At 41.4% G+C, this 11,662-nt stretch overlaps 1 protein-coding gene across 3 annotated transcripts in view; it reads right to left on the reverse strand.

The window, feature by feature from the left end:
- Positions 1–206: 206 nt before the first annotated feature.
- The window catches only part of LOC132127213 (protein PRRC1), a 17,063-nt gene continuing 5,607 nt past the window's right edge, over positions 207–11,662 (reverse strand). For 2 of the 3 annotated variants that reach the window (XM_059538975.1, XM_059538977.1), the window contains 7 exons: positions 10,375–10,662; positions 8,314–8,456; positions 8,124–8,226; positions 6,905–7,068; positions 6,689–6,792; positions 4,238–4,340; positions 207–1,326 (listed from right to left, as the gene is read on the reverse strand). In XM_059538975.1, the coding sequence (XP_059394958.1) occupies positions 1,117–1,326; positions 4,238–4,340; positions 6,689–6,792; positions 6,905–7,068; positions 8,124–8,226; positions 8,314–8,456; positions 10,375–10,662 (1,115 nt within the window). In that variant the 3' untranslated portion in view covers positions 207–1,116. The remainder of the gene's footprint in view (positions 1,327–4,237; positions 4,341–6,688; positions 6,793–6,904; positions 7,069–8,123; positions 8,227–8,313; positions 8,457–10,374; positions 10,663–11,662) is intronic. The other variant, XM_059538976.1, reaches the window with a different exon arrangement.

An 11,662-nucleotide genomic window follows, 5' to 3' on the forward strand; every position in this document is an offset into this window, starting at 1 on the left:
ACAAAATAAACCAAACTGCATCTTCCATTTGTATAACAGATAAATTCCACCCCAAACTGATAGCAGTGAATGCAGACGAAAGCTTGTTTGGGAATAAACCTACAAACAAGTAATTCAGAACCGTCTCTGCTTGTAAGTAAAACGTGAACATGACAAGTTTCCTAAAGGCACTGAATACACATAAAAAACACAACAGAAAACCAAGATGCTTTATAAAAAGAATTTACTTGTTTGCTGGTCAAAGGCACTTTTGTAAAATGCTATGGAATAAAATCATCCACAGTTGTTTTGAAGAAATCTTATAAACATACAAAGACAGTTTTAAAGGATTTGTCATGAACTCTTTCAGTCCATGAGAGCAAACACACAACATGTGCTACACATCAGCCGCCCCTGAGAGGTCATGCTCCGGCAGCCAATGATCCTGCTGCACATCATCGCTAACGCCCATCTGCAGTGTTTCATCTGTAACATCTACAGTAACAGAAGAGCTGCTGATCTGATTTCATCTGACTGCAGTAAACGCTGACTAACATTGAGTGAGTTGAAAAAGAAACGGACATGCAGACAAACACAATGATGGAACTATGTTTGCTGATTAGGCTGAAAACAAAATGCTATAAAATAAAATCCAAACCCTTAACATCAAAATTATATATTCAACTATTCAATTTAAAAATCTGCAAGTCAAATTATTTGATTATAAATGTAAACACAAGCAGTAGGTATTTGAGAATCACCTTTCCTTGGTGAGATCTGATTATTTGAAGGAGCACAAATGTCTTGCTGAAGGACATCAAATGCATTCGTAGTTTCATTCCCATTAAATTCCATTGTAGAGACTGGGACGTTGCCAATTACTACTATCAAACAAACTCAAATATAATATCAAGGACATGATAATCAATTTGATTAATAATTTAAAAGTTAGATATTAGATATTCTGCCCTGTAACTGGTTTATTTTAGACCTGATGCAGAAAATAACGGTTCTCTTTCTTTTGGCATTTAGAGTGGACTCAGTCTTGTTCTGGCACGTGACTGAAAAACACAGGAAATGTGGATTCTCGTGTGATTCTGGGAAGCTGTGATCCGTGTAACGTGACAGCGTAAGAGCTCACATTGTCCTGGAGGGCAGGCGTTGCTTGTACATGCCAGCCAGAGCCTTGGCGGCGGAGTAGATCATCTGCCGGCGGGACATGCCGGTGAAGGCCTGGTGCCAGTCTGTGCGGCTGACATTGGGCACGCTCCTCTCCAGAACCTCCCCGACCGTCACCAGCAGACCGGACCAGCGCAGGTTATAGTCTGGAGGAGTCAGCGCCTGGGCCTGCAGGACACCAGCAGTTTAGTATGACAGCACTAAACATACATCGCTTTAAACGGAGTTGAGTGCTCCTTAGCGGTTCGTGTTTTCAGACCTGCAGATCATTTGCTTTGTTCTGAAACAGGGACTTGACTGTTACAAAGTTTCTTTCACTGGGCAACATTTCAAAGCTTACCAAAAATGTTTTTGCAAGTCGCATGCTATTAAAACAAAATACATTGCGTCAAAGCAACTGAACAACATTCATTAGGAAAACTAAAAACATTTTGTTTAAAGCGCTATATAAATAAAGGTGACATTAAAACGGTCCTCTCATTGGTTATATATTTAAAAGAGACAATGTTGTGCCAGAGTTAGCTGTAATGCATCTGCAGTCCCTGTTCCTCATTATCTCATCTATCAAGATGGATTGACACGTTATCTCCATGGCCTTATTGTGGCTAGGGCTGGGTGATTTTTCAGATTAGAATTAGACACTTTGACAATATGCCAATATGATAACAGTAAAGAGGAAAGAGTGATTAACCGCTCACGTGTAATGTGCTCAGTGAATTACCATTAATATATCACTAGTATCATTCACACAAAATGTGCTATTGTGTTGACAAAGATGAGATGCGGCAGTGGAAGAGGAAAAAATGCAAGAAGGGAGTAAACTTCTTTTAATTCAATTCAATTCAATTTTATTTCTAAAGCATGTTTAAATTCAACTTGTTGGCCAAAGTGCTGTACAAAGTAAAAAATTAATTACAATAGGGTTAAAGCAAGTAAACACATTATGGAGAATTAAAGGCATGAGAAAAAGATGCGTTTTTAACTTGTTTTTGAATTCATCTAACGTGGAGGCGGTTCTGACAAGTAGTGGCAGGCTATTCCACAGCTTAGGACCAGCTACTGCGAAGGCAGGACAGGACCGCGGTATTCGCAGAAGATGGCCATTTTGGGATCTGAGTGACTTAGCCAGATTGTAAATGGTGAGTAAATTGGAGAGATACTTAGAGGCTAAGTTGTTAAGAGCTTTGTAGGCAAATAGCAGAATTTTGAAATTAATTCGATACAGGACTGGTAGCCAGTGCAATGTAGTACATATAATTGGTGTGATTTGATCTCGTTTTTGACTACCCGTGAGTAGGGTTAGGCGGGCAGCAGCATTTTGGACCATTCAAAGATCAGAGATGAAAGCGAGAGGTAACCCAACATACAAAGAGTTACAATAGTCAAGTTGTGTAGAAATAAAAGTGTGAATAGCGGTTTCGAAACCTTTTCTGGTTAAGAGAGGTTTGACTTTGACTAACCTACGAAGATGATAAAAACTGGTACTAACTATTGTATTAATTTGTAGTAATATGTGGAGTAAGTGCAGTTTCCACCTGAATGAAGGAGTTTCCACCTGAAAGTTCTTTTGGCCCAAATTGAATGATTTGGATTTTATCGTCTTTAAGTAACATAAAATTATTTGTGACCCATACTGTGATTTCTTGCAAACAGGCTTCCAGACTTTTGAGTGCTGAGTTATCATTATGTTTTATGGGTATGTAAAGTTGTGTTTCATCTGCATAGCAGTGATATCATACCCCAAATTTACTAATAATAGATCCCAAAAGTAGCATATACATCTAAAATAATAATGGTGCTAAACTTGATCCCTGAGGTACACCACAAGTAAATTGAGCCATTGAGGATGAAAAAGCACCTTGGGTAATGGAAAAACTTCTATTTGACAGGAAGGATTGAAACCATTTAAAAACTGAGCCAGATATGCCGATCGAACATTTAAGTCAGGATAAAATAATCCTGTGGTCCACAAAGTCAAAGGCTGAGATCAAGTCTAACACCAGCATCCTTAACTTGAGCGCAGTGTTTCATGCATGAGAATCTGCAAGAGACTGATATTTCATGTTTTCACCATGGAAGCTGCTGTACATTGATTTTACAGAACATTTATAGTTACCGTATTTTCCGGTCGCACTTTTTTTCATAATTTGGCTGGTCCTGCGACTTATAGTCAGGTGCGACTTATTTACCAAAATTAATTTGACATGAACCAAGAGAAATGAGCTAAGAGAAATGCATTTATTTAGAACCAAGAACCAAGAGAAAACATAACCGTCTCCAGCCGCGAGAGGGCGCTCTATGTTTCCAGTGTAGACTACAGGAGCACTATAGAGCGCCCTCTGGCGCCTGGAGACGGTAATGTTTTCTCTTGGATCTTGGTTCTAAATAAATGCGACTTCTATATGTTTTTTTCCTCATGACGTATTTTTGGACTGATGCGACTTATACTCAGGTGCGACTTATAGTCCGAAAAATACGGTAATAATAGTCTACTGGTGTTATACCTTCAGTTGTTTTGACTTTGAATTACCTTGACTTTTGAGAATCTTTTTAAAGCATTTTCCTAATATTATTTCTAAACATATATGTACATACAAGTTGACTAGTTAAAAGTCGTAGCCTATGAAAACCGAGAATTGGTCAAAAAAATGTAGATACATTTTTTTGCCATATCACACAGCACTAATTGTGGCGTTATCTGTAGTCATTTAATAGTGGTCAACTGATAGTGGTGGATTGCTGAATTACTAATGAACATATAATTTCAAAAACCTTGCAAACTTAGTCGAATCCAGCTGAGAGATCCTGTGAAGTGTGCATGTGACCTGCATGATCGCGTGTTCTCTGTGTGACGTTATTCAGACAAAAAATTTCAGGGGCAACTGCAGGGAACCCCAAAAGAGCTCCAGGAACACCTGGCTGCTGATTTCTCACCACAGCCGAAGAGTTTGGTCTGATTATTCTAGTGCAGATCAGAGCGTGTTAGCCATGTTCACATGTGCCGAAGCAAACCGAACTAAGGGAGAGAAAACACTCACTGTATTACTCTGACCAGCTCCTCAGAAGGAAGTAGTGTTACCTGCTGCACATGCTCCAGGGCCACAGGTGTGGCCTGAGTGAACGTCTCCAGGTGAATCCCGTTCCCCGGATCATCCAGGATCAGACAGCCAATGTCAAACCACCTGACGAGAGAGTGTGAACAAGGCTGCTCAGTTTCTCCTATCATGAGAAAAGGAAGCACAACTCTCTCACAAGAGTCCTCAGAGCTCAACATGAAGCTCTTCCCGGCACGTTTGCTTTATTGACTGAATTCCCTCATTATAAACAACAGGCTGCAGATATGATGTGAGAGATGAAGTGTGCGGTGATGATATTGGATATAGGACTCCTCTCACAGACTGCTTCAGTGATGGGAACGCTCTTCACTCGCTTTCTGTTTATAAGTATTTCCCAGTTTGAAAAAATATATATATATTTTGTATTTCTTACTAATAATACAGTGGGGACATGTTTTATTTGATCCCCAGCTGATTTTGTTAGTTTGCTTTCCCACTTGCAAAGAAATTAAGGATCCATAATGTTTACGGTAGATTTATTTTATCATATAGAGACAAAATACCAACAAAAAATCCTGAAAATACACATTATATAAAGGTTAGAAATTGACTTGCATTTAAGTGAGTGAAATAATAGTTTGATCCCCCAAGCAAAACGTGATTGAGTACGTGGTGCAGAAACCCCTGTTGAGGTCAGACGTTTCCTGTAGCTGATCACCAGGTTTGCACACATCTCAGAAGGGATTTTGGTCCACTCCTCTTTACAGATCCTCTCTAAATCCTTAACGTTTCTTGGCTGTCAATTGGCAAGTTTTAGCTCCCTCTACAGATTTTCTATAGGATTGAGGTCTGGACACTGGCTTGGCCACTCCATGTCCTTAATGTGCTTCTTCAGGAGCCACTCCTTCATTGCCTTGGAGGTGTGTTTCGGGTCACTGTCCTGCTGGAAGACCCATCCATGACCCATCTTCAGTGTTCTGGATGAGGGAAGGAGGTTCTCCTCCAAGATTTTACAGTACATGTCCTCCGTCCATGTGTCCCTCAATGCAGTGAAGTCATCCTGTACCCTACGCAGAAAAACAGCCCTGAAGCATAATGTTTCACCTCCGTGCTTGACTGTAGGGATGGTGTTCTTGGGGTCATAGTCAGCATTTCTCTTCCTCCAAACACGGCGAGTCGAGTTCAAAGAGCTCAAGTTCCCATCTGACCACAGCACTTTCTCCCAAGCCTGCTCTGAATCATTTAGATGTTCTTTGGCAAACCTTCACGAGCACTAAGCCTTCCTTGTCTTCCTTGTCACTGAGCTTCTCGCTGATGGTCTCGTAGCCCATTCCAGCCTTGTGCAGATCTACAGACAGGTGTCTTATACACCTAACAAGCTGACATTAGGAGTAACTTCTTAAAGTGGCAGCACTAATCTGTGCTCCACATGGGCACATAACCAATCTATAGGAGACGGGATTCTTGCTGGTTTGTATGGGATCAAATACTTATTTCACTCACTGAAATGCAAATCAATCCCTAACCTTTATATAATGTGTTTTTTCTGGATTTTTTGGTTGGTATTGTGTCTCTATCTGTCAAAATAAACTTACCATAAAAATTACAGACCCTTCATTTCTTTGTAAGTGGGCAAACTTACAAAATCAGCTGGGGATCAATTAAATATTTCCCCCACTTTATGCAGTCTAATGAGATGCAATGAGTAAAAATCAATCAACTAAGGGATAAATGATTCGAAGCGTGGTTTGTCTATTAACCAACATTAATTACTGTTATCCCAGAATAAAAAGGGAGTGGCAGAGAGTGAATCTGCGTCTCGTTCAGCTCGTCTGCTGTTTCTGTTTCATGCTGATATTTTTTTATGTATAGTTTCACAAAACTGAAGTCAGACCATTCTGTTTATGCCTCAAATTTGGAATTCATACCATCTAATTTAGATTAGAGTACGTGTATTGTCTTAGAGATTATTTTATTTGTGTTATTTATTTTATTTGGGGCTTGTCTTAAAAGATCAATTTAGTTTAATTTAGCAAATGCTTTTATCCAAAGCAGCTTACAAGTAAAGACAATAGAAGCAATTAAATACAACAAAAAAGCAATAATATGCAAGTGCTACATTAGTAAATTATAGTAGCGTTATATTTAAATTGCACAAAGAAACGTGCAGCATTTTGTCCAAGAAATAATAAAAGGACACATTTTATTTATAAATCTTATGTCTTATCTCATTTTGTTAAAAGAAGATTCTGAATTGAATCGGATCGTGAGTTGAGCGAATCGTTACATCTCTAGTAACAGTATATAGTATTCTGATCGGTTGAAGTCATTGTTCTGTGATAACAGCAGAACTGTGTAATTGATAATTATAATAATTGCCTCTGGATTCAGTTCCAGGTGGCCAGTGATGTCCATTAATGGAAAGGTTTGGACCAGGATGGGACAGCTTGGAGCTGTGGATAAACCCCTCTTACTTGTCTGGGAAGAGTTCTGCGATGAAGTTTTCCACAGAGACCACAGGCTGCTTCTCATGAATGACAGCGGCCCGCCGCAGACCGTCGATGCGCTCCTGAGCTCCCTGCACACACACACACACACACACACACACACACACGTTTTGAAGACTCGGGGTTCAGTGTTCATGTCGTATCACAGAGCGCTGGTCATGACTCTCCACACGGTGTGCTCACCTTGACCCCTGCGGCGTATCCCAGCGGCTGTGGGGCGATGTTGGACTGACCGGCCTCTCCCGTCACCATGGCCGAACCGAACACCTCCTGAAACGCATCCCGCACCGCGGCCACCTTCACCTCCTTATCTGACGTCACAACCACGTCCATGTCTCCTCCAGACTCTGCCACAAACACACAAACCACATCAGCTGCTTTCCCATCAGGCCGAGCGGCTCTGAGCACACAGAGTAACGGTTCCTGTCCACTGCAGCTCATTACAGACAGGTGTCTCAGCTCAGGTGATGGGACTGTGGTAATGGAGCGGTTAAACTGAGTTAGGGACATCCAGATCAGGTATATATATATGTTAATGTGTATGCAATACAAGATACACACTTACTATGTATATAATTATGGACAAACAGTATAAAGGTATTGGCAGATGTAAACAAGTTACAATGGAAGACTTTGTAAACCAACTTTGTGGTCACAGTTATGAATAAATGCAATCAAGAGTGGAGATATGATTAGAAAGCATGAAGCTTGCGTTGTTTTTTTTCTTTTTTTGGCCGAATAATTTTGATTGACGAATATTCTGTGCTTCCCTAATATTTAGATCATGGAAATTAAGTATCAAAATATTACATAACTTAAACTTGAATAAATAGTACAATTTCTAACCAAAAGTGCAAAATAACATGTAGAAATAAGAAACGTGCTCCAAGAACTTCTCCATCTACAGATCTTTCTCTGTGAATTACAGGGGGCACACTGTTGGTGAAAAACACAGTCAGATGTCCGTATGTACGAAGGCACAGATCGCTAAACAAGACCATATCTGCAGAAGAAACTTTGTTGTAGAAGCATTTTGTAAATTTAACTAACTTTAACAAACTACACCACGTTATGTAAGAGAAGCTGCAAAAGACACACATTTTTGACATACATTTTTATGTAAATTTAATGGGCAATTTATTGCGTCAAAATGCTTGATCATCACCGATCATGATCCTTTAGATAGGCTTAAGACATCCATACAAACTGTTTTTTTTTTTTAATAAATCGTCCTACTCCTAAACCTACATCTTACACAAAATGTCCTGCATTTTTACATTCTCCAAAAAAACCACCATTTGGTCTGTCCTTAAAGCCTTTTGAATTACAGTGTCCTCATAAATCACTGATACCCATGTCTTTATATAAATCTGTGTCCTCACACACACACACACACACTCACTGATGTACGGGGCCATCCCAGGGTCCAGTGTGGTGATCATGGACTCCACAGAGTGTTTGGTTTTATCCAGGACGGTCTTGACCATGGCGTTCCCGGCTACACCCTGAGATCACAACACAAGAGCGTCAGGACGTAGACGGGTACAAGAGCGCGCCGTCCTGGCCTTACACTGCATACATGTGTCCGGTACCTTGATGAAGCCCCATAATCCACCGGGTGCGCTGTCGTCCGCAGCCACTCTGGGGTCTTCAGTGTCCTCAGGAAACGTGATGGGCGAGCTGACGTCTAGCCCTCCAGACACCGGCTGCTGCATCATGGGATTGGTGATGATCCCTGCAGAAACACAATCACATCTGAACTACAGGATACTGCTGACAGGAGGAAATGACCCATCATCCCCTCACATTTCCTGATTTACCTAGCCTTATCTCCAAATGACTACAGGCCCATTGACTCCCTCTGCCAATGCATTGATGAAATTAATAGTTGGATGTGCCAGAACTTTCTTCAGTTAAACAAGGAAAAAACTGAAGTCATTGCATTTGGAAACAAAGATGAAGTGTTCAAGGTGAATACATACCTTGACTCTAGGGGTCAAACAACTAAAAATCAAGTCAGGAATCTTGGTGTGATTCTGGAGACAGACCTTAGTTTCAATAGTCATGTCAAAGCAGTAACTAAATCAGCATACTATCATTTAAAAAACCTTGCAAGAATTAGAAGTTTTGTTTCCAGCCAAGACTTGGAGAAACTTGTTCATGCCTTCATCACCAGCAGGGTGGACTATTGTAATGGGCTCCTCACCGGCCTTCCCAAAAAGACCATTAGACAGCTGCAGCTCATCCAGAACACTGCTGCCAGGATTCTGACTAGAACCAGAAAATCTGAGCATATCACACCAGTCCTCAGGTCCTTACACTGGCTTCCAGTTACATTTAGGATTGATTTGAAAGTACTTTCACTCGTATATAAGTCACTAAATGACCTAGGATGGAAATATATTGCAGATATGTTCACTGAATATAAACCTAACAGAGCACTCAGATCATTAGGATCGAGTCAGTTAGAAAAACCAAGGGTTCACACAAAACAAGGGGAGTCCTCCTTTAGTTACTATGCCACCCGCAGTTGGAATCAGCTTCCAGAAGAGATCAGATGTGCTAAAACACTGGTCACATTTAAATCTAGACTTAAAACTCATCTGTTTAGCTGTGCATTTATTGTGCATTTATATAATTTAAAATGAAGTTTTAAAATTGCTTGTTTTATTCTTGTCATTTTTTTTCTTTATTATTATTTTACTTTCTTTTATGTAAAGCACTTTAAATGACCATTGTGTACGAAATGTGCTATATAAATAAATGCCTTACAGGCGACGGGTGCTTGAGGTTATGGATTGTCATATACACGCCCAAAGCATCTCCATGTAAGGGCTTTGTGACTGACTGAATCCATGTTTCTGAACGAATGAATTAAACACCCATTCAGAAGGATTCGCTTGCTTCACTCCTGTATGAATCAGCCATTTTGAACGAATTTGAACGAATGATTCACTCACTCATTATGACAGGGATTTGCTACATTTGCTACACTGTAACTACATTTCTGGTGCACTTTCTGTGCCACTTCTGCAGTGCAAAGATGGATCTTTTTGATAGTGGATTAATTTGATTGGTAACAGCCTTCCTCTTGACAATAGCTCATAGATTCTCTCTGGGGTTCAGGTCTGGTGACCAACACCATGGTCATTTAACCAACTTCTGCTGCTTTTGGCAGTGTGGACAGGTGCCAAATCCTGCTGGAAGATGAAATCAGCATCTTCAAAAAGCTGGTCAGCAGAAGGAAGCATGAAGTGCTCCAACATTTCTTGGTAAACGGGTGCAGTGACTTTGGTTTCCAAAAAACACAATGGACCAACACCAGCAGATGACATTGCACTGGAAACATTTGCAGGTGTTTTGAGTTGATTAGCTGATTGGTATGTCACCATATACTAATTTGTTGAGAGAGTGGATTGGTGGGTTTTTGGTAAATATTTAAAATAATTAAATATTACACAATTAAAAGAACCAAAGACTTAAACGACTTCAGGCTGTGTACACTGAATTTATTTACCTCATTGTTAATTTTGCATGAAAAATTTCTAAATTTCTCTGTTTTGAACCAAGAACCAGTATGAATAAGAAAAGCCTCAGGAGTCTATATCTCACACATCCGTTTGTGGTTTCAGAAGGTTGTGGCTAATGCTAACAGTTCAGACCTGGCATGGGCAAGGCGCTGGAGAAGCTGGGCATCAGCGGCGTCTGAGGGGTGCGGCCCGCGTGGCCACGGGTGATGTCATATCCTGCGCTCCCAGAGAAGCCGGTGCTGGGCGGGCCCATTGGCGGGGCCGAGAGGACGGGGCCACCGTACGGACCGCTCAGAGACAGAGGAGGACCAGGAGACTGCATGGAGGTCAAAGCCACTGGAGGAACAGGGCTAGAGAAACCTCCCGGGACAAAAGCTGAGACACCGGGGGGACTCTGAGGACCGGAGACACCTGGACACAAGAAGAGCACACATGAACCACTGATACAGCCGTGTCAGACACCAGACCTGATGAATGAATACAAACATTGACAGCCAATCAGAATCCATCCTGCGGTAACGAGCTAGGAGCTTAAATAAACAGACGGTATCGTCCGCTGGTGTAGACACCATCACTATGTTTATAGTTATCATTCATTGTGTGAACAAGGTTTAGGGCTGATGGTACACAGGGTAACTTTTTAAAGCAATGTTGCCGTTAACGGGCGAACAGGTGAGACACGGCTCACAACTGATCTTAATTATCCAGACAGAAATAAGGACCCATTCTCAAAGGGAACGAGCCAAGCAACATTGCTGTGCCCAGTGCATTCAGGTAGCTACTGTGATTAATAACAGAAATAATCATTTCATTTTGATTGTTGTGTTTTGCCTTGATGAAACATCTGGGAAAAAAAGCCGATCTATTTGCGAGAAGAATGTTTTAAATATTCAGTGCACTCGACTGACCAGTTTTTAAGACAATAGACGAAGTAAACAATGGCACGTTCATGACACATACACCAATGTAAATATCATCACAGTTCTGAGAATTAGCACAATGTGTTTTCTGAATTCAGATGATATAATGGTTGGATTGCATTTTGTCTCTCTTTATCAGGTTATTTCAGATCACCCACTCCAACATGATATGAGTGTGTGTTACTGCTGGCGGGTGGGGGTGGTGGAGGGGTGTGTGTGTGTGTGTGTGTGTGTTACTGCTGGCAGGTGGGGGTGGTGGAGGGGTGTGTGTGTGTGTGTTACCTCTGGCGGGTGGGGGTGGTGGAGGGGTGTGTGTGTGTGTTACCGCTGGCGGGTGGGGGTGGTGGAGGGGTGTGTGTGTGTGTGTGTTACCGCTGGCGGGTGGGGGTGGTGGAGGGGTGTGTGTGTGTGTGTGTGTTACCGCTGGCGGGTGGGTGTGTGTGTGTGTGTGTGTGTGTTACCGCTGGCGGGTGGAGGTGGTGGAGGGGTGT

The sequence above is a fragment of the Carassius carassius genome, chromosome 45, assembly GCF_963082965.1.
Source record: "Carassius carassius chromosome 45, fCarCar2.1, whole genome shotgun sequence".
In the NCBI taxonomy this organism is placed as follows: Eukaryota; Metazoa; Chordata; class Actinopteri; order Cypriniformes; family Cyprinidae; genus Carassius; species Carassius carassius.